General features: G+C 44.2%; 3 protein-coding genes and 1 long non-coding RNA gene across 13 annotated transcripts in view; 1 reads left to right on the forward strand and 3 right to left on the reverse strand.

The window, feature by feature from the left end:
- The window catches only part of LOC124209092 (calmodulin-binding transcription activator 2-like), a 26,261-nt gene extending 14,093 nt beyond the window's left edge, over positions 1–12,168 (reverse strand). For 6 of the 7 annotated variants that reach the window (XM_046606962.1, XM_046606960.1, XM_046606958.1 and 3 more), the window contains exons 1-5: positions 11,841–12,168; positions 9,158–9,413; positions 4,434–4,543; positions 3,584–3,651; positions 3,362–3,497 (exon numbers count right to left, since the gene is read on the reverse strand). In XM_046606962.1, coding sequence (XP_046462918.1) covers positions 3,362–3,497; positions 3,584–3,651; positions 4,434–4,543; positions 9,158–9,338 — 495 coding nt within the window. In that variant the 5' untranslated portion in view covers positions 9,339–9,413; positions 11,841–12,168. Of the gene's footprint in view, positions 1–3,361; positions 3,498–3,583; positions 3,652–4,433; positions 4,544–6,148; positions 6,684–9,157; positions 9,414–11,840 lie in introns of those variants that run through there. The other variant, XM_046606957.1, reaches the window with a different exon arrangement.
- On the forward strand, positions 12,118–12,975 carry LOC124209097. The gene is made up of 2 exons (XR_006880774.1): positions 12,118–12,254; positions 12,329–12,975. It is a non-coding gene; the product is annotated as an uncharacterized LOC124209097 (long non-coding RNA).
- On the reverse strand, positions 12,874–15,763 carry LOC124209095 (AP-2 complex subunit mu). Its single transcript, XM_046606963.1, has 8 exons — positions 15,605–15,763; positions 15,037–15,240; positions 14,804–14,966; positions 14,618–14,733; positions 14,178–14,545; positions 13,879–14,112; positions 13,693–13,804; positions 12,874–13,630 (listed from the first exon to the last, which is right to left on the reverse strand). The coding sequence occupies exons 2-8, from the start codon at positions 15,211–15,213 to the stop codon at positions 13,496–13,498; spliced, it is 1,305 nt and encodes a 434-aa protein (XP_046462919.1). The 5' UTR covers positions 15,214–15,240; positions 15,605–15,763; the 3' UTR covers positions 12,874–13,495.
- A 133-nt stretch (positions 15,764–15,896) lies between these two features.
- Positions 15,897–24,241, reverse strand: LOC124208441 (polyhomeotic-proximal chromatin protein-like). Of its 4 annotated transcripts, none has more exons than XM_046606158.1 (16): positions 23,836–24,241; positions 22,216–22,436; positions 21,205–21,564; positions 21,006–21,128; positions 20,618–20,644; positions 20,401–20,491; positions 20,177–20,337; positions 19,828–20,106; positions 19,605–19,758; positions 19,323–19,537; positions 19,041–19,256; positions 18,748–18,986; positions 17,399–18,681; positions 17,077–17,263; positions 16,594–17,008; positions 15,897–16,533 (listed from the first exon to the last, which is right to left on the reverse strand). In XM_046606158.1, the coding sequence occupies exons 2-16, from the start codon at positions 22,396–22,398 to the stop codon at positions 16,300–16,302; spliced, it is 4,167 nt and encodes a 1,388-aa protein (XP_046462114.1). In that variant the 5' UTR covers positions 22,399–22,436; positions 23,836–24,241; the 3' UTR covers positions 15,897–16,299. The 4 variants fall into 4 exon arrangements, with proteins under 4 accessions (XP_046462114.1, XP_046462111.1, XP_046462113.1 ...); XM_046606155.1 differs by having other exon boundaries at positions 17,077–17,293; positions 23,836–24,228; XM_046606157.1 differs by lacking the exon at positions 20,618–20,644 and having other exon boundaries at positions 17,077–17,293; positions 23,836–24,233.
- Between the last annotated feature and the right edge of the window lie 226 nt (positions 24,242–24,467).

Genomic DNA, 24,467 nt, shown 5'->3' on the forward strand with positions numbered 1-24,467 from the left:
ATGTCTCCCCCCCAACCCGTAGTAGGAAAAAGTTGACAAAATAAAAAAAAAAAAAAAAAGTTTCTTTCAGATTCTTTTTATTTTTTATAAAGAAGGAAATCAAATCAAATTCTTTCTTCCGGGGCTTTGGGGGAAGGGGGATGTTAAATTTTAAAATGACACAAACCCCAAAAAAGAAAAGGGAGCGGAATAAAAGAAAGAGGAATTGATCATCCGCCATTTTGTTGGATCCCTTTTTGAGTTGATATTCACTAAGACTATAATGGTATGTAGACTTGAATACAGGAAGTAAAAAAAAAAGAGACTGAGAAACTTTCGTTTTAGTTCTCCTTTCTTTTGTTGTTGTTGTTTTGTTGTTTCCTTTCCCCGGAAGAAAAAAGTACAAAAAAAAAGGGAAATCGGATGAAAAGAAATGAGGAGGGATTCACACAGACACACACAGGACAACTAAAGGCAATTGAATTGCCCGCCATTTCTTTTCTGTTCAAATGCCATATCTTGGGAAAGACTTGTACAAGGATCGCTCAGCTCCACACTATCCAAACACACTTCTCTCTCTCTCTCTCTCTCTCTGGCGGAAAGGTCAAGTTGTACCCGTGTCTTTCCCATTTTTGTGTCCCCTCTTCAAATTTTGTCAATTTTTATTTGCATGTGCGTCTCAGCTGGGAAGGGGAGAGAGACGACCGGGACCATGTTAGGACAACTCCTTCTGCGAAATCTCCTTTGAAACGCTCTGACGACCTCGTCTGTGGTCCTTAACTCCCTCAATGCACGTCCGTAAAGGACCGGGCGAAACTCAACTCAAACTCGTAAAAACCCGAGTTTGGAGGATGGCAAGACGACGACGGACGGACGGGCGAGGGCCGTCTCTGATCATTTCAAACGATTCCCTAGTCTTCCCAGCAGGATTCCCCTTGTGCAAAAAAAAAAAACCCTGGGCTGACTGGGCTACTGCCCTGTGTCTGTCCGTGTAAGAATAGAAAAAGGACACACATGAAAGGATATGGCGAGCGGAGAAAATCCCGACGACGTTTTCGTGTTGTTGTTGTTGTTGTCGTCTCGTCGTGTCGGGAGAGCTCGTTGAATATAATAAAATTGAAACGCCAGTCGTCGAGGCAGTAAATAGTCTCGCAACTGGGATCCCCCCACTTTCTCTCTGCCCCACCACCCTGGGCTTTTTGTTTGCACGAGCGCCTCCTCCACTCAATGACTCCCGATCCAGTTTCATTTTTTTTCTCTTTTCACTTTCATTTTCATTCGATGGAAACAATTTCCACGAGTCAAATGTCATTTTGGGGGGACCAAATCAGATGTGATGAGACAATAAGAATCGCGAAAACGACGGGACGGTGCAACGACGCTAATTCGTGATGGGGGACCTGCGCCAGCCATTAAAAAAGCAAAAGGGAAAAAGGGAAAAGTCCAAATTTGTTGCAGTGGGTGGGCATTAGTGCCATACTGGGCCAACGATGATGAATGCCATGATTATTTCGGGAGCAGCTCTGCACTATTACATAAACTACGACGCACATGTTATCCTTCCCGTGTGTGTGTAGAGCTCTTCATCATCACCAGCAGCTCAGCAAAGTCAAAAAAGAAAAAAAGACAAAATCAAAAATGGAACGGACGAAGGGTAGGTACGGGGATTTTCCCCATTTTGATCCGTTATACCGGTACCTCGATCCGGTATCTTAAAAGAGGAAGGAGGGTTGCATAAGTGATGATGATGACAAGCAAAAGGTCCGCCGGCCTGCGCGCTATGGAATGTGATATGAGAGTCGTGTTTCGGGTTGCACACGGCGGAGGAAAAAAACGGGTGAAATATAAAGAAGAAGACACGGGGGCTCCTTGGCCTCCTGACTCAATAGTGCACGAGGTTAAAAAGGTACCAAAATAAAAAGAAAAAATACAGGAATCGTCAATATATGAATGCCTATGGGGAAAACGACTTTTCCCTTTTCGGGAAAAAGGACATGCTCCTAGATAGACATTGACTAGCTGGCTCCTTGCAGGAGCAGCAGGGGGCTTTAGCTGTAACGCGCCGAGTAGACGCCGGCAAAAGATATCCGAATCGAGGCTCAAGGATCCAACAGGGATGCCATGCATTTTAATGATGAAATTGAGGAGCAGGAGCAGGAGCAGCAGCCTGCAGCCCGTCCAGGATAGAGAGAGTAGGAGCCAGGCGGAAAAGACGTCAAGAGCTCGGCATATCTTTAAAGATGCGAGTTTGTTTTTATTTTCTCTTTCTCTCTCTCTCTTACATTTTCCCCCTCCTCCCCCTTTATTCTTGTAATGCCGTAACAGAGTCTACATGTACTAGTAGTAGTACTCTGTAAGATATATACTATATATATTCCGCACGCTCCTTATTCCCTCGACTACAACATCATCGATCCGCTGATTACAACCTAACCCTCCTTCTCTCCCTTCTATATGTGTGTACAGAGGTAGTAGTAGCACTACTACTACTATATTAAGCGAGCAGAACAAAGTCTTCTCTCTCTCTCTCCTGGCTCCTTCTTCTTCGACTCTTGACCTTATTCCCTTTTATTTTTATTTTTTTATTTTGTTTTGACTCCTGGCCCAGGGTCCCCAAGCGACTCACTTTCTCCTTTTTCATCCCCCCCCCTACCTCCTCCTCGTAGGGTCTTTTGGGATATTAGATGTGTCTGTGTATACCGACTGGTGGTGGTACTACTACTATATAGACAGTCTTCACTAGTTGTCCGGATCCTATATACAGGGAGCCTGGAATCTTATCACCTTTTTCGGTCAATAGACACTTTTATTCCCCGTCGCGTAAGAAAAAACAAAACAAAAAGTTATTTTTGGGGGCTTTCTCCTCTTTTTGTCTACCAGAAACTTTTGTGTGTGTGGCCCAGGGAAAAGAATGAAACCCTCACACATACACGGGCGGAAAAAAAGAAATAGGGACCTCCAACAAGACGCCAGATAGGATCAAACGGCTATTCAAACACGCACTAGATACTTAAAGCTCGTACGGCTCCTCAACGTGAGGAGCGAGAGAATTTCTTATTTTTCTTATTTCAAAAACAAGAAAAAGAAACAATCCCGCTTTGATTGTTCCACGTTGTAGTTTTTAGAGGGTGTGTGATACATATCGGGAAGCGCCCGCCAGCTTCGACGTGTCGCACATAAAAGACGAGCGACACAAAACAGTTTCGTTGACGTAATAATAGTCTGAGCAAATTTTCAAGTGTGGGAGGAGGAAGCGACCCACCACCAACGGTCGGTCTATCGATTTTTTCGGGGACCGGAGACCTTACGTAATTCCGTCCCCCCCCCCTTGACGAGGGAACACGAGAAGAAGACAAATAAAAACAGCGAATGTATGTCTCACCTCTGTTCCTTGCACTTTGAGTTTCATGTGATCTTCTCGCGTCGTCTTGCCGTCCTTGCGCTTCTTCCAGCAGTAGCCGTCGCGGCGGTATCGCACCTTCTTCCGCGAATATAACAACATAGAGCCACTCTTGGGTCTGTCCGAAAAAAACAAAAACAAAAAAGGGAACAAATTCCCAGTTAGAAAATATTGATCAAACATTAAGATTTAAAACAAATTCACCTGATTTTGACTTCTTTGAAGAGCCACTCGGGATGTCGTTCAAAGTTGATCAACACGGCCGCAATTTCCTTCATTTTGGCAATTTTTTGAATTCCGGCAGGATGAGAAGTAGGCGGAGCGATCAAAACAAAAATGGGTGACATAGTGTACCAAACAGAAAATAGAAAAAAAAGGGAAAATTGAGTTGATGTGACCAACTGACCGACCCACGGTCGACACTCATCAGCCACCCCCTCGACATATCGAACGCGCCATTGGATGACTGGACCCTGGGTCTCATAGACATGGGGGGGAAATCCGATGTTTTGAATGGACAACCCCGAAGGGGAGGGGGGGAAGTGCTCTCCCTCTGCCATGTATAATGGTATAGTATATGGGGGAGGAGGGTTTATAGGTTGAATGGGTCACACTACTCGACTATACAAGTCCCATAAAAGGGAAATAGACTCTAATGAATAGAATAGAGAGAGTCCAGGATAGAATCACTCGGAAGAAATAGAGAAAAACGGACACAAAAAAGGGGGAGTCAACCCGGGTGTGGCTGTCCCTGGGCAGGGCCCAGTTATTCTCTGTCGAGTGTATTACAACAATGGGCCCATCAACCGCCCCGCCATTCCGACACTTGACCAGATTTTCACCCCTGGACGGGTCCAAAAAGCTCGGCTCCATATTGGCGCATGAACTTTCCAACGTACCTAGTCGACTCTTCAGTAGGTCATTAAAATTCCGCCGACTATGATAGAGTTCCCCAAAAGAGTTTTGAACGGGGAATTTAAATGCTAATTTGGTCTCCCTTCTCTACTACAAGAGTTGTAGGTTTTTATTTTATTTTTTTAAAAGATAGAAAGACCTCATTGGTGTTCCAGCGATGCCTCTGCGTTGGGAAATGTTCGGCCCTTGGTAAACTCTCCAGGCTGGCCGGAAGATTGATGGGTGGATTCATCCCGCCGTCATCGCTCACTAGAGAAAAAGAAATCAAGATATTCATATTATAAATCAGTTTTTTGAATTCAAATGAATTTGATCATCATCGCCAAAAACAAGAAAAAAAGAAAAAGTCGAGAAAACGGAAATCGTTTGAAACTCGTTCGCAACGGAGGTTTTATAGACCATCCAGCAGCTCGTGCAAACTCCCAAAAATTTGGTAGCTCTCCAAAGGTTTTTCGTGACAGTTGCGTTTGGCATTCGAGAGTTGCCATTGAACGCGTTGTTGAACAACAACAACAGCAGCAACAACAAAGAAGCGAAAAGTAGAGAATAGGACCCCACCGAGAAAAAAAGAAGAAAGAAAAAACTTTGCTGGCCCTTTTTTCGTTTCTTATAATAAAAGAAAAAAGATACTTGAGTGGAATTTTTCAAGACAAGATCGAACAGACGACAAAACCCCCAAACGACGACAGCCTGGGAACCTCCTTAACCAAAAAACATGTAACAACAACGAGAGAAATAATCATCAAGAAAAGAAAAAAAGAAAAAATATGAAACAAGTTCTTCAACATTGAAAATCCGGATCACAATGCGAATGGTGCGTGAGTCCGGAACAATGTTTTTTTTTTTTTTTTTTTTTATTCCGGCTGAGTGACTATACCGTGTGCAAAGAGGGGGTGGGGTGTCTTTCATATTTTTTCTTCTTTTTTCATAACAATAAAAAAAAAACGATTTTCTTCTTTTTTCGTTTATTATTGATTCGCTAGTGAAAGAGAGAGAGAGAGTCTGGGGGTGGGGTGGGGGGTTGCCTCTCCAGCACGCGCACGCCCGCCCTTCTTCCACTTTGAAAGCACGGTCCTCTTATACAACCATCTCAACTCATCCAGGGCCGCTGCCCGGAAAGGCAGCCCTGGCATCCCTAGACTGTGTGTGGATGGTTGGAGTGTACACCAGTACACAGTAAACTCCCCCCCCCCTCCTTCTTCCCCTTCCATCCAGCAGTAACCGTCGAGGTTATAATATGTGTGTGTGTGTGCATATTGCTCGACAAACACATCTGTGTATATACTACCTTTGCTTCACCTCCTCCACAACAACAACTAAAAACCCCGCATACACACACACACATACACAAAAGAACCTTTACAGCCCCGGACTCGTGTGAGCACGACAAGGAACCCCCAACCTCGAAATTATAATTAGAGACACACAAAACTCGGCTCAGAAAATATAACTAGAAATTAGTTTCTACCATCGGTGAGTGGGTGTAAAAATCGAATAAGGTCGTCAAGAGTCTCGAGCTACTATTTTGGATTGAATCAAAAAGATTTGGAAGGGAAGAAACTTCTTTGGCACGACGGAGCCAAAAGAAAGTTCACATCTCGAAATCCCCAAAAGTTTCACAACTTGGACTTGCGTCGCTCGTTTCCTCGGTGATTTGGCGGAGGAGGAGTGATGCGAGGAGGGGATCGGTGAGTCGGTTAACAACAACAACAACACCCCTGGCAGCAGCAGCAGCAGCAGTCTCAGCGCCTACACGGGGAGCGCCGAAGAAATTGCGAGGCGGAAGACCTTGCCATCCAACGGTGTTGCTGTCAAAGACTCTGTGTGACGACGGAGCAACCAACAACAACTTACATCGCGATTTGTTGTTGTGATTCTGGACAGTGGCGGCGGCGGCGGCCGGTGATTTGTTGACAGCCGAACGCGGCAACGGGTTGAAGTTTGACAACTTCATCCGGCTGTCTTGTCTCTGCCTACGCTGCGTAGTGCGCGGAATTGTGGGAAATTTTGGTCGGCCTGGCCCCACGGATATACAACAACAAGACACACAAACCCGGCGCAGACAACAACAACAACCGGAATACACGGGCGCTGGCCAATTGGCGAATTTCAATCGAAATGAAAGCGAGCGGCCATGTGCGGCAGACGCATTGTTGTGTAATATCTAATTTTGCTGTTGTGTAATAATAACCGCACACACACACACACAGACACACACAACACCGACACACACAGCTGCTGGCTCCTATCTCTCTCTTATTAGGAGCCGCCCCGGAAGGGTAAAATAAAACAATTCACAAGGCGGAAAAGCAAAAGCCGCGTACCGTACCGGTCGGCGGTACCCGATCCAGTGCCCAGTTCCTTCCTAACTTGTTCTCCCCCTCACTCTCTGGTTCCTTCACGTTTACACACATGCACACGCCCCGGGAGCGCCCGAGCAATAGAAAAAGGGGCCCATGCGCGGATCGACGGTTGGGAGTCTCTCCTAGCTCCCAAATGTATACACGTCTACACTAGACATGGAGGACTATCATAGAGAGATCCTTGAAGGAAGAGATGGATGGCAGGGAATCAAATGGAAGAAGAAAAAAGAAGAAATCCTAAAATGAGACTAAGGAGCCTGAAGCCATTGACTCTCTTATGTCGACTAGCAGAAAAAAGAAAAAGTGATCCGATTGCGTTTGTTTTGTAAGTTTGGCCTCCACCAAAAACCGCCACGCTGGTTAGTTAGTTTGTTAGTTAGTTACTCTTCTTTTGTTCTTTTGGCCTTCTGGCTCCTGAAATCCTCTTTGCTTCTCCTTTCACAGCCTCCAAGGAGCCAAACAGTCGAGAAATCCGTTACTACACAAGTCGAACGGGCGACTCATTGCCGTTGACGATGCGAAAATCCCATCAGTCAAATTTTCTTTTTGGTGTTTGTCTTTCATTCAACCTGCCACTCTCTCTCTCGTCTTACCATTTGCAAAATTTACAGCGAATATACATAAGTCTCTCAGTGGCAGAGTTTTTCCTTCTTTTTTCTTCTTCTTCTTCTTATACCCGGGCACCCCACCATCGCTGGGTGATGATGAAGAGCCTTACGTACGGATGACTTGATTTTCCTATCCTATCTCATCCGCCTCGACTGTGGGAGAGAGAGAAGAGAGCTGAAAGGCCGACGAGGAAGAGCTAGGAAAAAATGGGAGACGGGCCTGAATAACGGACTAGACGTCACAAGTCAAAACTTGAAAGGGTTTCCAGCTTAATGGAGCAAAAGTAAACTGGGAACCAAAAGAAAGAGGCCCCCCCCCCTCACCACCATACACAAGCAGCAACATACCACGTCCATGTGTACTGCTACAGCACACAAGACTACAACATTGTTGAAAATTGCACGCATGGAAATTTTGCCCCTCAATCCTACCCGGCCGCCGCCCGCCCGTTCCACCATTTCCACCTAATCCCGAAAAGGCTCTCTCCTGCCTTTCCTTGATGTGTGAGTGAAACTTTTTTTCATTTTTACCAACGGGGAAGGGAAAAAGAAGAGAAACGCAAATCCACTTTTTAGTAGAGCATATATAGTATACCACACCCAGTCCCGAAATGGGAAACATATTTGAATATAAAAAAGAAAAAGGAACGATTGATCAAACAGAGGGGGCAACAACAAATCTCCGAATCCTTATTTATTTATTCATTAAACGAATTGAATAAATAAAGAAAGGAAATGGGGAACCAAAAAAGCCTATAGATAGCCACCGCCGTCGTGTTAGTTAGTTTATAGGAGAGAATCGGATTTCCCTTGCCATTTGTACACCGGCGTGTGTCTCCAATGGCGCGAGCCCAGACTGTCAACGCTCGGAAGTGGAGGAGCTTCGAGCGTCAACAAATTAGTCGCAATCGTGACTTTGGGTGTGAAGAAACCCCGTGCCTCCACCGAGCTATCGCCCATCAACAAGAGGAGTCCAAGAAAACGAAACTAACAAAGGGATGACGACACACTCATACTTGAATCGATATCATTAGCAACGTCGTGTCAGACAGGGGGGAAACCCAGGCAAAGAGAGAAGGAGGGCTTATATGTTGACGTTAGGTCATTATAGAATTGGGGGATCAAAGTCCTTTTACATAATTTTTATTTATATAAAAACATATTTCCCCCCTTTTTTTGTTTTGTTTTTCGACTTTCACGAAAGAGCGAACAAACAAACACACACACAAAATAAATAAATCATCGAAAAGTATAGAGACACCCCGGACTTCCTCCGGTTGTTGTGTGTGACACAACAACAACAACAACAACACAGCGAGTAATTAAATGGCGACGAAAGAGGAGAAGTGGCGGAGGGGGGCTAAGTATAGAGCTCGGCTGCTGAACTGCCCGCCTTCCGCTGGCAGTGCGCGGAATAAATCAACGAGCGGAGGGGGGAAAAGCGAACTTTTCCGCCAAGGAGAGCGTTTTTTTGTATTATTTTTCTCTCTCTTTTGCGCTGGATATTTTATTTTCCAGAGAGGCCTGGAAGTGGAGACAGCGGAGAGAATGGAACGCTGATGGAAGCCGACACGCAAACATTGCTTGTATGGTAATCGTGAAGGGGGTATAGTAGTGGGCTAGAGCTACTACCAGAGAGACGGCCGCCCGTTTCGTGACGTGAGATTTATGACGGCCGCCTCACCAATCAAAATCCCGGGGCCCTGTCGTCTTTCTCCGTCTGCCCTTTTAACTCATTCTCCTTTGGTCCCAATTGAGTAACCACACATAGACACAACAATGTGGAAAGAGACTGGGTGCGGGTGCGGGGGACCGGACCACATTTCCATATAAGCAATCCTGTTACCCCAACTCTACAAGGATCAACTAACTCTTGGAGGAATATGACAAACCTGATGGTGACTGCTTGACGCCAACTGCGCAAGAAGAGTCGGCATCGTCCTGCGAGGATTGCCGGGAACAGGAGGGCTGACTCTCGACCATCTTGTTCTCAATGGCTCCTTGATGTTCTCCTCCAGTGCTGGTGCTAGTGCTGCTGCTGCTACCCTGCTGCTGCTGCTGGATTAGATTCATGTTTCGCAACGATATAGTATAACTTCTTCTTAGTTGTGTATCACGCCATCTTCTTCCAGCGACGCTCCATCTAGTCTGGAAACAATGTCAGACATCAACAACATGAATACAACCTACTACAATATGAATCGATAAGAAATGGCTGCCAACAACATTCCCCTCTTCTTTTTCTCCTTTTTTTGAAAAAAAAAAGTGGGGAAATAATAATAATAAAATAAAACCCCCCTCTTCCACCCCATTTTGGGAGAGTTGGGGGGGAATGACAGTTGTGCGGCCATCAAACTACAGTAGCCAAAAATATAATAAAAAGAAAAAGAAAGAAGGCTTCCACACAAGCAGACACACACGAAAGGAGCGTGATCTCTTGACTTCGATTTTTCTGCTCTGGGGGGCTCAAGTCAGTTAGTTCTCTCTTCTTGGGCACGAACGTTTCCTTTTCTTATTTCTTATTTCTTTTTCTTGCCCTTCGTTTCAATCAATTTGATGGGCTAAGAAACCCTACACTTCCATCGACCGGAATATATACAGAGAGGCCAATGTTCAGTAGTAGACGAGATAGATAGACACACACACACTCTATAGAGGAATCAATCGCGTTAACACACACACACACACACTTGTTCTCTCTCTCTCTCTTTGGCCCCCCAACTTCCTTACGGAACGGAACAGGAGCGGCAACAAAAAAACGAATCGAGGAACTCGTTGGCGAAACTTTTTTCCCTTGTAGAGGAGAAGTGAACCTGGCAGGACGGACAACAAGGTCGGGGTAAAGAAAAAAAAAGTGATCCTATTGTCTTTTTTTAGCAGTTGCCTCCTATATCTTTTCTGCCCGGCAGTCGTTGTTGATGATGCCCAGTCCCGATACCAAATAGGAAAGAAAAAAAAGAAAGTGGATCCTGAGAGCAGTGGCCGGTTCGTTTGTGTGTAAAAAAGTACCGAAAGGAGAAATAAAGAAAAAAGGGAAAGAGAGAGCAGACAGACACACACACACACACGCGATTCGAAAATAGATTGATACATACGAGGTTGTGTGTGTGTGATATAGAGGCAGAGTGCCAGAGCATCAAGCTTAAGCTACTTGTCCATAAAAGATGGTTGGGCCAAATAATAAAAACAGCCTAGGTCGAGATTCGTGTAGTAGTTGCACTTGAAGAGAAAAACAAACAAAAGAAGGAAAACCCCAAAGACAAAAGAGAGAGAGCGATAATCTTTTGGGGAAATAATATCCGTCCATTTTTGGGTTGGGAGCGCTGGGCCGATATCACCTGTCAAGATCTGGTTGACTGCGTTCTTTATGTTCCTTCAGGGGGGCCGGAGCCAACGAGGAAAACACCCACACACATGCATTGAATAAGGTTATATCATTTAAGGACTCTCGGTCGGTGGCCACTTGATTTGGGGGAAAATCTCAACGCTAAAGTAGTTGCGACGTATTTATTAGTGTGTGTGTGTCTGTGTGTGAAAAGTCTATTCAGGAGGGATTATGGCCGTTTGGCTAATCCCCATTGATTATTGGCCTATCTATTTTAACCGGATCCCCCCACCCCCGATCGATGAGGCTCTCTAGCTGCTCACCGTCGTCGAGCTGGTGTGTGGCTACCAAGTTCCATCTACAGTATACACACTCACTCTATATTGGAGAGAAACAGGCGAGACAGAGAGAGTCGTTGGAGTAGTATAGTAGCTAGTTGGTCGAGTTAATGCAATTAACGGGCGGAGCAGCAGCTGAGTAAGACGACGTCAGCAGCAGCAGCAGGATAGCAGAAGCAACTCTTCCAACTTTTTTACGGACACGAGAGTAAAACAGAGCCAGTAAAAGAGCCTCACACTTAGATACTATAACAACACGGTTTATACAGGGCTCGCCGGCTAGAAACGACCTATCACACGTTCCTGTAAGCGATTCCACGGCCAGTGTTGAGTGGAGGATAACATGATCGATAAGCATGTAAGCACGAGTCGAAAACCGTGAGTAGGCCATAGTCTAGTGCATATACAACGAGACCGCCAACAACAACCCCCCGACAAAAAAATCCAAATTTTCCTATCTCTTTTTCCCTTTCGTGCAGGAACTACTGAAGTAAATAAATAATGCGCCGTGAAATAACGATTTATGGGGCCCGAGGTCGTGCTGACGGGCTTCACCGTTCACAGCATCCAATTAGAATCTTCAATGTGAGCCCAAGTGATGACACATTTGAAGGAGCCACTAGCTTCCTTGCACACAGAGTTTGGAGATTTAAAGTCAGGAAGTCTGTGATCTCAGGTTGAACTGAACAAAAACCAAGTTACCCAGGAACGATTTATCCACCACCAACCAAACCAAACAATACATTATGATTAGGTACCCCATGACAATGCTTTTAAGTAAAGATCAGCTTATTCTTAATTAAGAAATGTTTTCTCACTGCTGGTGTTCATGATTAGAACTTCGACCCAAGGAAACCTATCCAGCTTTGGCTCGCAGACAGTTGTGGCAACCGGAATGAAACTTATTCTTACCTGCTGATATGTTGGGATGGATTAATTGCACAGTGCACTAGAATAAAGTGTTCTCTTTTCAACAGATGAGTCGATTTGAAAAAAAAAAACTTTGTCTCGTCTACTCGTCTCGGCGACCAAACAGGCGGTGAATCGATCCACGTCTGTGAATACGAAATTATTTTCAGCCCACTCCCAGCATTCCTACTACAAAGACGAGGGCCACACAACACTGGAAAAAAAATAAGGTTCTATTTCTAACGGCTAAAAAGATCACACGCTCCACTTTTTTTGTTTCGGTATTCTACTCTTTTTTATACACTCGTCTTATCGACTGACAGATCAAGTAGGAATAAAATAGTAAATACACGTTGCGATTACAGCGCCTAAAACAGGAACTAGCGGCCAACGACGCAATCACCAACGACAGACAGAGTAAATCAATAGTAGTAGATTCAGAATTCTATCCTTGTCTTGACGTTTCCTTTTTTTTTTGTTCTTCAATTTAGTCATATCTTTCAGCCATTTTCAATGACATGGACTTTTCACTTCTCGGTATATACAAGTCTAAAAACGGATTTGTGGAAGTAAAGGAACCATGTTCCCAGTTCGACAGCAGGATCGATGGAGCGTATTTTCCCCGGTCGACCCGGAAAAACGAACACAAGAAGAAGCGCGTACGAAGCATGCATGAATGAACGATTGGGGATGATTGAATTCTTTCTCTTTTCCTTCTTTTAGTTTCCAGCGGAGCGAGGGAGGTGAAAATTATTCCATTCGTGTCGTACCAAAAGTTGAGCAACTCTACTATATAAAAAAACTCTCGGAAATAAAAGTTATATCAGGCAGATCTCGATTCGTCACCATTTATGGGTAACATGGACATGGGGTCCGACATGGCATCACGCTCATATCTTTTTGGGTTAACAACTTCTTGCCCGCCGACTGTCTCTAGCTCTCCCTTTTTTCCCTACCAACATTTCGCTTCTGGCTCACCCTTCACAAACGAAGAGGATAGAAAACAAGCAACTCAAGTGACAGCCACGGTGGAGGCTCAGTTACTCATCCCTAATGTAATGTGCACAGACACAAAAAAAAACTGGGTAAATCAAAACATGTAACATATAAATCACGCGCACAAACAGAGAGAGAAAAAGAGAGAGAGAGAACGCGAACTGCTAATCCAAGCAGTAACAACGCAATCCAGTCAAGACGACTATTCTGTGGATATTTTTTTTCTTTTTTTGGGGGTAGGGGGAGAAGGGGGTTAATTTCGCTCTCTGCGCACTAACAATGATATAGATGGGAAGGAAAAATAATTCCGACGACGTACTCAACACTCAACACGGATGAAAAAAAATAAAAGGAAGAGAAAAGAAGTAGATGAGAGAAGTACAAGCTTTTGAATATTAAACTAAACAGAATTTTGATCCTGGATGAAAGAAACTTAACAGACAGAGCTACTTTTCCCATTAGCAGGATTCATCCACTCTCTCGCACCGCTCAGCAGATGCAACAACGACATCGACCTAAGTATAAGACAGACTAACAAAGATCTTTCTTCTTTTTTTTTCTTCTTTCGGACGAGTAGTAAGTGATGGGTTAATCATGAAGAGGAGAAATAGAATTGGAGACGAGTTTCTTCATCTTCCAACGAAAATGAATCGTCCGTTTCTTCAGCAACGCGTTTCGTAGAGGCCGCTGCGTCCGATGTAGCGAACCCATTTGATGACGTCGTGATCAGAATAGTTCAACTTGGGTTCAAAGACTTTCAAATATCGAACTTTAAAGCCCGATGGTGCAAACGGAACCTATGATAGAAATCCAAATTAGAGCAATCGATATGCACGACACACATCATCCTCGAAAATACCTCAAAGTTCATGGAAATGGGGGGTCGAGTCCACTTCTTTTTCGTGTCCGTTTGCAAAAGCTCAATTTCAGCTGAAAGTTGTGATTCCTTCATACCTCCCATCCGTTTGATCCTGTCAACATCAACACCACACAAGTTTAACAACACAGCTCTAATGTTTGATCTAAAGAAAAGTTTGCAACTGACTTCCAAACGATGGCGTTCTCAGAAGCTTTGTACTTGGCTTTGCCTTTCATGCACAAAAGTTGAACGCCCGATGTATTGAGAGGCGTTGGAATGCGTATCTCGATTTTCTGTGCCAGGAGCGAAGGTTTGAAGTTAGACTTGACAACCACTTTGACTTCCATCTTTGTCCGGCCCACTTCGCGCACCAACGGTATAACTCGGAAAGGTAACGAAATGTCCTTGGTCGTTCGGTACCTGCAATCGAAAATAACACTTGTTAGCATAAATTCAATGTATATACCAAAGGAGAACAGACTAACCTCATGAGTTCAAACTCTCCGTCAGGGGGAATAAAGCTAATCGAATGCTCCGTTTCGAATTTAGACAACTTGACACACTGGTGAAATTGACAGTCGTCAATCACAATAGCTGTCTTGCCAGTGCGAGCAGCGGATTCATCCGCAGTAGGTTTACCCTTAGCCTCCATGATAATCTTATCGTTGATTCCAAACTTGCATTCGGGCATGCCTGACAAGTAGGATTTCATCACTACTTTGCCAGCCACGTGAGCTGAAAGTACTTGACCCTGCGGCGACATTAGAAGGTTGACGTATTCCAATACGTCAAGGAAGAGTTCGTTTCGCCGGTACTTGATGCCTTCGCGTCGCCAGCCGATTTGGCCTGTCACCTGGAAATCATAACCACATGATTATATTTTAAAAACAATCATTGAGCATTAATTGTTTGAGCGAATCTATACCTGAGAGGTAATCTGGGCCTGCTCTTCTTTGGTTTGCGTGCGAATACCTTGCTGAGTAATAAACGTCTTCAACACTCCCGTGTCGGTATTTTGGGGATAGCCAAAATCAAGAATCTCTGATAGAATGAATAAATTGGATAAGGAACAACACACAAACAAATAAATTGTGTTTGCTTCCCAACATACCATCCAAAAGTTCGTAAATGAGGACAAAATTGTTCTTGATGTTTTCCTCTGATACCTTACCAAAGTATGACTGCATGCAGTCAGTGACCTTCAAGAGAAACTCGAAAACCATAGAGGCATTGACATTTTGTTTGGTGACAGCTGCCACCCAAATATTAGCACGCTAAAAAAAGGTAAAGGATTATTGATCCTGAGAACATTAAAACATTTCAAAATGGCAAATCAGAAAATACCTTAACATGGAAGAAGGAGGTTCTGGCAATGTTTGTAACAGGTGATCTGACTTGCTGCCTAGCATGGATGACATTTACTCGGAAAGCATCAACTGCATTTCTGCCAATGTCATCACGGTACACACGTGATATTAGGACCTCTCCTTTGTGATTGTAGATGAAAAGGCCTCCAATCATCTTGACTCTTGAAGCTTTGTGATAAACCTATGAATGAAGAAAATAACACTTTTTTTTCAAACGTGCAGAATGACATTTAGCATGTATACAAGTCCATAAGAACTCTTTGGTAGATGGTTTGCTCTGTGAACTAGAGTATGCAAATGAAGCTATGCAACTTTTTGTTGAAATGTTGAATTATCTTTTTGCCATGCATGCACGAGTTCTTTTGATTGCCTTCACAGGATATCCCGTCTCAATACCGGTAGACTAGCTGATATATCGAGCAACGCCTACCAATAAACTTTCGCATTACCCAACACACAACCACCGTTCCTGAAGATCACGGTCTTGTGTCGCTTTAAACATCATAATTCAAAACCACACCAACGAAAAAAACATAACCTCTTACCTCAAAGTAACTGTTACCAGCCCAATTTCTCCCACTGTGGATAAGTATTCAATTTGGTTTGATAGCAGACTTGTACTGTCAGAGTGAAATGACAGTAACACAGTGCTAACAAGAAAGAAAGTCAATCCATATCACAGGCCAAACAGCTGAAGTCCGTAAAGCGCTCGGAGCGCCACATTTGAAATACTCGGGTGGAAGTAGAACTTTCAAGGTTAAAATCATTTTCAAGAATTCGACTGATTCAAGCATTTTTTAAAAATATACCATTAAAAATAATACGAAATACGTTTGATTCAATGGATTTTTATGTATATTTAAATTATTATTACAATGTCAATTTATTACACTGAAAACGAAAATTCTTCGTTCCGAAAATGTTATATGCGGTTATATGGCATTTTTGTCCTAAATGCCTTTTGTTACACCGAGCATTACATTTTGTATGAATGATCTATATATATATATTTGTTCACTGACGATCTATGTGTCATACGAAATGAGAATTACTGTAATGAAGGTGAATAACCAAAGCAAAATACGTAGAGAGAAATGACGAAGAAACATATCGTGAACCATAAACAAACTATAGACAGAAAAGTACAATGAGTCAAATTACAGTTGAATGAGGCAAACATAACACGTATCGATTTCTGGTGGAGAACAACACAAAAATGGGGGATTGAACTTTTCCCACATTAATTTCCGTTTTGTGGATTGCTATTACCGCCCTCAGAGGAGGATGCACCACGCATAGCATCAATCTTGGCGCAAATCTTCAATGCCGGCCCAAGTTTCATCGACATGGCAGACATCAAATGATCGGCTTTCAATAACATGAGCGCTTGGCCATCAATTTCCTGCAATGCGAAATCTTCGGCATAATCTGCACATCCAGTTAAACTTCGCACGAAATCCGCGACCTCGGTAACCTGAATGAATAGAAGTCTTAATTATCAGTGCAATCTAAGTCGTAACAATAAATAACTTACACTCCACTTGGCTGGATTAGTTTTCGGCTCAGGTTTGAGCTGGTGAGTTGGTGTTTGAGATAGTGAGGCTGTGGGAGAACGCAATTGCTGAGCAGCCAGAGCACACAACTCTGCATCCAAGCTGATATCTTCTTTATCTCCAGAGGGAGCAAAGCTCGTTGGAGGAGTTGGGCCCTGAGGAATTGTCACGGCCGTTGGAGAAGCCAATTTGTTGTTGGCTTCGGCTGTTGTTGAAGCAGCAGCGGGTGAGTGAGTGGTTGACGTCGCAGTGGTCAGTAGCCCACCACCACCGCCAACGGCTGCTTTTACTCCCTGACCGTTGACACAAGTCGTTGTCGAGACAGTTTCCTGCTGCTGCTGCTGCTGTTGATTCGGCTGAACGGGTCCAACTGCTGGCGAAGCATTTATGTTAGACCTATTTCAAAAGTAAACAAACACGGTTAAAATTAAAAGAGTCAAAAGATAAATGGGTTAATGACATACTTTTTCGAGCAGGCTGTGGAACAAAAGCGTTTTGAACGACGAAATTTGGAAATGAAATCCATTTTTCCACATCCCTCGCATGTGGCCATGGTAGCTCCTTTAGGCGTCGACATCTGCTGAAGATCGTTAGTTGTTGTGGTGGTAGGCGGCGCAGGCGGGGGTGCCAGAGGTGGAGATTGATGGGTCACTGTAGGTTGTTCCATATGTAATTTTTTCTCTGTTTAAGGGAGGGGGGAATTTGGGTCATGAGTAAACCAAACTTTGGCAAAACTAAATACATGCAATCAAACAAAACATCAATTATTTGAAAAAATAATCTTACTCGGAGGTTCTCCATCCAATTTGAAACTGTGATCTTGATTCCGTTGTCCGTTGCAGCGCGTCAGAGATTCATTCGGATGGAAACGGCCGACTGGGAAAGGTTCCGATGACTCTTGGATCACAAAGTCACCCAATACGTGGGTCAATATCTGAGGCCGTACAACTGCTTGAGGCAAATTGGGGTCTTTTTTCTCGCGGATAGCTGGCGAATGACTAACCATGTGATGATCTCCTTGATTTCCTCCTATTCCGTTCATCTGAGGCGTTTCTTTCTTTTCGGTAGACGGTTCCTCTACAGCAGGAGTTGTTGTCGTAGGGGCCGAAGGGGTTTGAGAGTCGGTTACTGCATTGCGAGGAGATGGTTTCGGCTCTTCTACTTTTTCGGTAGTACTGGGCAGCGGTGTTGTTGATGGCTGTGTCCGAGCCGGAGAAGGTAGAGGAAATTGAGGTGCTGGGGAAGCTGAGACAGTAACTGTTACTGGCTGTAAAGTCGACATAGCCATTCGTGGTCCCTGAGTGGAAATGGTGATTGGCGACGAAGATGGAGGTACTGCGTGCGTCATATTGGCCATGGCGGATAATGGCGCAGCCGGTCCAACGGTAATCAATCCGCCACCTAATGGAGTGGGCATTCGAGCTGATGAGGTCACGGCCGGATTTGTAATGAAGCAAGTCGTATTCGATTGACTGCTGGACATTGGCATATGAATGTTTAATTGTCCGTGTTGGTGCTGGCTAAGATCGCCATTCATGTTTTGAAAATTATTCATGGGAGTTGCAGAACGTATGTTGTGCGTTCCCGTCATTCCAATCGGGTAGACTGCGGATCCGACAGGGATCGTCAAAATCTGTGGATGCTGTTGGTCCGTTTTATCGTTAGATGAAACATTGACTTGGTGTGGATGAGGAGCCATTGCAAGCAAATTTGGAGGTTGATTTGGTTGGTGTTGTTGCTGCTGTTGTTGTGGAGGAGCGGGGGCAATGGGTTTGTAGCTGGAGCGAACAGCATGAGTAGTGGTTGTGGTGGTAGTGGTCACCGGCCCAAATGATGCAGAGGAAATACACGGTGGCATTTGCATCATTCCCTGTTGTTGCTGCGATTGCTGTGGAATTACAACCTGCTGGAGTGTAGGGGCAACGTTTTGCATTGGTTGCTGGGATGGCATTTGAGCAGGCGACAACATGTGCTGTTGTTGTTGTTGGGGAGCGCTCTGCGTCGTCGTGGTTACGTTGTTCGATGCAGCTAATGACGTAGCTGCTGATGAGGCAACTGCCATAACAGGCCTGAAAGAAGACAATTGCGAATATTAACTAAATGATCCTGAATCCACTTAAAAAAACAGAATTTACTTGTTCATTTGATATTGCAGCTGGAGTTGATGTTGCTGATGTTGTTGTTGCTGATGTTGTTGCTGCTGATGTTGTTGTTGGGCTTGCTGCTGATCGTTGATAGCTTGCTGCAATTGGGCTTGTTGATTGGCGTCCAGCGTTTGCTGAGCCACTTGCTGGAAAGCCGGAAGTGACATGAGTGTCGGCTGTTGTTGCTGTTGATACTGCTGAATTTGGAACGGATGCTGCTGCATCTGAAACTATTGGATCGATGGTTAAATATATCCTAGGCGACAATCAATAGAATTTCTTACCTGTTGAGCAATGAGTTGCTGAGATACGGCATGCAGTTGTTGATTCTGTTGTTGCTGTTGGAGCTGAATCTGCTGCTGCTGCTGTTGTTGTTGTTGCTGCTGCTGCTGTTGTTGTTGCTGTACCGGCTGTAAAAGAGTTTGCTGGCCTTGCACGACTGACGGTGCCACTGGTCGCTGTTGATTTTGTGGAGGCCGTCCAACTTTCTTTGTCTTACCCTAATCGAACAAATATTGATTATAGAAATCCTTATGTATAGCTGCTGAAAGAATAGATTTGCGTACGGCAGGTCTAGGGTTTCCAGTTTGAGTATTTGTGACCACTCCGCCTGCAAATGTCTGATTGGACATGGACGAGGCTGGCCGAATCGGTGTTGGTGCTGTCGAAGCTCCCGATGATGAAGGCAATATCGTTGATAACGGGCGGGTTCCGCTTGCTTTCGATGGAGTCTCAGCTCTAGGTTTAATGGCAGCAGTAAGGGGAGGCACTGGTTGTGGTGCTGATTTCAATTGGAAAATAAAAATTAGCTATTGAAATTGAAGATAGTATTCTGAAAAGCAACTCACCCGGTTGCGCAGCGATAGTTGGCTGAGGTGCCGCCTGGAAAAACATTCCGTCGGGTTGCCCATGTTGTCTGATTATGATGGGGCCTTGCTGACCTCCAAACTGATAAAAGTTTGGAGGTAGTTGAAATCCTAAAGACTGGCCCATTTGGTTACCCTTTTAAGTCAAAACAAGGATACATTAGAAAAAAAAAATCAATACCAAATAATAACAAAACTACACTACCTGCATTTGACTTATGATCTGCATTGGTTGCATGGAACCACCAAGTTGCATGGGTGCAGAATTTGCTTGAGAAGTGACAATCTGAGGTTGTGACAACATATTGGTTGCCTGACTGACGTTAACACCTGTACCAGCCATGTTGCCCTTATTTCCAACAGCAGATGTCATGACTGGGGACTTTGGAGGCATCCCAGCATTCACAACTTGATAATAAGGTTGCTGTTGCTGTTGTTGCTGCTGCTGTTGTTGTTGTTGCTGCTGTTGTTGCTGCTGCTGTGCCTAATGATACAATTCAAAATTTATTTTAACGAAACACATTCAATATGGGACATTCAAATCTTCAACACACCTTATTCATTTCAATGGGCTTTCCTTGTGGACCTTGTTGATTATAATTTCCAGCTTGATTTGTGATCAGCGGTCCAGCAATGACCAACGTCTGATTATTGGATGTTGGAATACATCCATTGTTCCTTGCATTGTTGAAAAATTGAAGAATGGCATTGTTATCTGTAAAAAATTAACATTATTGAGAAGGTGACACTTTGGATTACCAAGAATATCATGCTATACCATTTTGATGACCCTTAAGCATATTGTTGCCGGTTATTTGAAGATGTGGTGTCAATTGTCCAGGTTGAAATGTTTTGCCAGCAGCAATAACCTAAAGATAGATAACAAATTTGTCTAATTTTATTCCATGTTTTAGTTCCCTTTGTGAAAATACATGACAAATCAATTTAGATCAATGTGACCATTCGTAACGTTTGAGGGAAGCAAGAACACACACCTGAATAGGTTGTCCGAAATTGGTCGACTGAATGAGAAAGACAAAAGAAACTCGTCAAATTCCGCAATCAAAAACAAACGTGGTCTATCAGTACGAATTATTATTGATATTTTGTCCTAAATATCTTGTCATTGGAGTAAAACAAAAATGCTCTTCAACCGTAGGTTTCAAATCATTTGTGTTAAAAAACAAAAGTGCTCTTCAAACGTGGGTTTGAAATCATGCTCCGCTAGATGGCATTCAAAACATCAACTGTTTTGTTTTTGACTTTTTGTTCCGTTACCTCCTCCGTAAATTGGTTGCCATATTTATTTTATACTTTTGCCACATTCCGTTTTCCAAATTTAATTTTAATTTTAAAATATACAATAGAAGGTAAAAAAGATACCTGTATCGTTTGATTAACACCGTTTGGCTGCAACGAAATATTTCCTGGCATGATGAATTGCTGACCCTGGGCATTACTGTATAATTGCTGCAAGTACGGAATCTGTTGCTGGATTACTTGAACCTGCACGTCAATATTCACCAAGTATGTTTAAGGGAGATATTTGACGACTGTCAAAAATTATGTTTGTCAATCAAACCTGAGGCATCCCTCCAGAAGACATGACAGGATGGCCCATCGATTGCTGGAAACCGGCAGCGTTCATACTGGCCATCGTCATTCCGGCCATTCCGTTGTTAGCCAAAGAAGGCATCATCGAGTTCATAGCCGACATATTGATCGTATTCATGGCTGACGGATTCATCGCCATTGCTGCATTCATGCCGCCATTCATCGGAGAAGGGTTGCCTCCACCTCCGTTAGGTTGCTGCGTTTGAGAACCACCAGGAGATGGTCCAGGTGTGTTTCCTGCCTGTTGTTGTTGCTGAGGGCTGGCCATCAGCTGCTGCTGCTGCTGTTGTTGTTGAGGGCTAGCCATTATTTGCTGCTGGAACACGAACTAGAGGAGGAAACAACGACATTTTACTCGGATGAATTAACGTTGGTTGCAAGCCCTCTAAAAAATGTTGGACTATAAATTTAATTCAAGGGGTTTCATGTAAATTTGACTGTCCCCCCCCCCGGGTGACCCATGTGTCCATGTTCCGAGCCCCATGTTTGAACAGAATGTGAAATTCTTTTTTCATCTTCCTTCAACCTACTCGACTGATCAAACATTCAAACTACCCCCGCCACCCATGTAATATTGAAAACACGGACGAATGCGAGGAGGGTATCAGATATGGACACAATGGACGATGGTATATAAAGTTTAGTCGGGTGTCATGTGGATCCGTTCTCAGATAGGATTCAGTCGGGGCGAGCGCGCTATAGCGTAGCAGAGTACAGGGCGTGCTAAGCGTACTCAATATAGCTAGTCGCTGCTGTGGTTCTCTCTCGTTCGACACAAAAAGAGGGGTGCATAAATGTGCACCGAGGGATGAAGAGGGGAGAGAAAAAATTGGTTGGTAGGGGGCGCTAAAGCCATTGTGTGCCGTGCAGGCTTCGAGAGAGAGAGCGTGTGTGTGCGCTTATAGGAAGAAGAGGAGAGAAAAAAGGCCGTTTCTTCTATGTTATTTATGATACATACTACTACTTCTCTACTATATACTTGAGTAGGGATTTGCGTTGGACCCATGGGCGATTGCATGGCCTCGACAACGGAAGATGGCGCAGACGGGGCGGAACTTTGATTCGATCCAGGACCGACAGGCACCACCGTCGGGGTTCCGCCGCTCTGCACAGCCGTCGTCGTCGATGAAGATTCCGACTCGTTCTTGGTCGATTCGCTCATTTTTATCCTTCCCTCTTCTCATCAGTCATTCAGGAGTCCTGTTGGGAAAAAATCAAAAACCAAACACAAAAGAAAAATATAGAAAACCAAACATAAAATATCGATGAGTTTCGGCAACTACATGTTAGGTCGAGGTTGCCGAACCCGACATGTTCCGAGTCCCTGTGGGGTGGGAAGCGGCTCGTCAGAGGCACTCATGCCTTTCCCGCATATAGCCGCAAGGGCGAAAGGTAAAGCAAAGCAGAGACGGATGATGAATGCATGTGTACAAAGAGAAAAGCAAGAACCCAAAAACTCCACACAACACAGGAGGGAAAAGCTATGGGAGGGAGGGAGTTGGATTGAGGCCACCATTCGGGACAAGAAAGGGACAAGAGACCCCCCCGACTGGAGGCCTTTTCAAATCGGGCCCAACCAATCACAAGCGAGAAGGGGTGGGCTAAAATTGCAGATGGCGCTGCGGTAGTGGCGCGTCTGCGAAGCGCAGACAAAAGAAAGAGCCGTAAAAAAGGAGAGACGAGAGAAAAAAGTTCGATCAATAGAGAGACGGGCCAATGACAGGCCATGCAAGGGGCGGTCATTTTTTCCCCCTTCATATCTCTCCTGTCATCCCCCCCCCACCGCATTCTATCCTCTTCACTGCAGCACGCACAGATTTTTATGAATGCTATTAAAAAAACGGCTTTTTTTTCTCTTCTTTTCTTGTGTGAATAAAAATATTGCCGAGATCCCAACAGCTGCGACGTTGGCCCTCCCTCGACCCGAGGCCAAAAGAAAAAGTGATCGGTGTGAAGACAAAATAAAAGAAATGACGGGAGATAAAAGATATAAGTCCATCCTCAAAACTTGACGGCTTGAAAGAAAAAGTCGGAATAACTTTATTTGAAATGCAGAAAAGTAGAAGAAATGGTGGCTCACAAAAAGATAAATGTTTTTTTCCCGTCTTCTCTTTTCTTTTGTGTATATATTGCTACAAAAAGGAATAAAGAAGAAGGGAGGATGAAAAGAAGGAAGAAGAGAGGTAAAAAGAAACCCCCTTGGGAGAAGCCGGAATAAGAAGGGAAAAAGGAAAACATCCATAGTGAAAAAGAGGAGCTCTCCCTCCTATTGGCTTGATTGCACTAACACACACGCGCGCTGTTTTCCTCGCTCGCAGCTACACCACGCGCCGAGGCTACTTTTGTGCCATGTTGGAATTATTTTTAACTAGATGGCTCTGAAGTTAATTTCAATAACATTAATTCGAAGGGGGCATCAGTGACGATCAATACAAGACAAAAAGCCAAGTAAACAAGCACGATATGTTGAATAACTCGGCGGTGCAGATGCACTGATTCAATTTGAAAGTAGATAGCAAAACAAAGTGGCGTTGTTTGTAACTAGCCAACTGTTGACACAAAACGTCGCTTTTCTTTCTTTTTTTTTCCAGAAATTTACCTTGTTTACTTGTAGTTATCCGAATAGAATGATTATCCAGTAGTATTTTTCCAATTAGGGTAGACTTGAAGAGGAAAATTAACTCAACGGTCCAATAAATAGTGCACTGAAATTGATTGCAATTTCGTCTTGATTCGTAGTATCACTAAGCTCTGCGTTGTAGCAGCAGCGGTGGCGTCCGGAAACTTTTCTATTTTCAAGTTGACTGACACACACACACACTCGCTGCACCGTCAACACGCACAAGCAAACTCACACACACACTCACAAACTTGGGATTCGACTGTAGCTGGGGGGGGGCTGGCTGTGCTCCCTGCTCTTCGGGGCCAAATGACTGTCTGACGGCCTTCAACGAACGCAGCGGCGCTAGTGTCGTTGCGCGCAGGGAAAAAGCGGCTGGATTCTGGTCGCCGCAGCCGAAAGCCAATGAGCGATCTCCTTTGCTCGTCTCTCATTGGCTCATGTCCATTCGACCGCCCGCCCATTGGAAAGGGGGGAACTGGGAAACGATTACCAACAGCGGGGCGTGGTCTGTACAACAGCCAAATGTAATAAAAGATTTTCTTTTTCTCTTCTTTTTTCTTTTCTCCTTTACAAGTTTTTATTTTCCGTTGCTCGTTCGTGTCTGTCTG

This window comes from Daphnia pulex, chromosome 12 (assembly GCF_021134715.1).
Source record: "Daphnia pulex isolate KAP4 chromosome 12, ASM2113471v1".
NCBI classification, from domain to species: Eukaryota; Metazoa; Arthropoda; class Branchiopoda; order Diplostraca; family Daphniidae; genus Daphnia; species Daphnia pulex.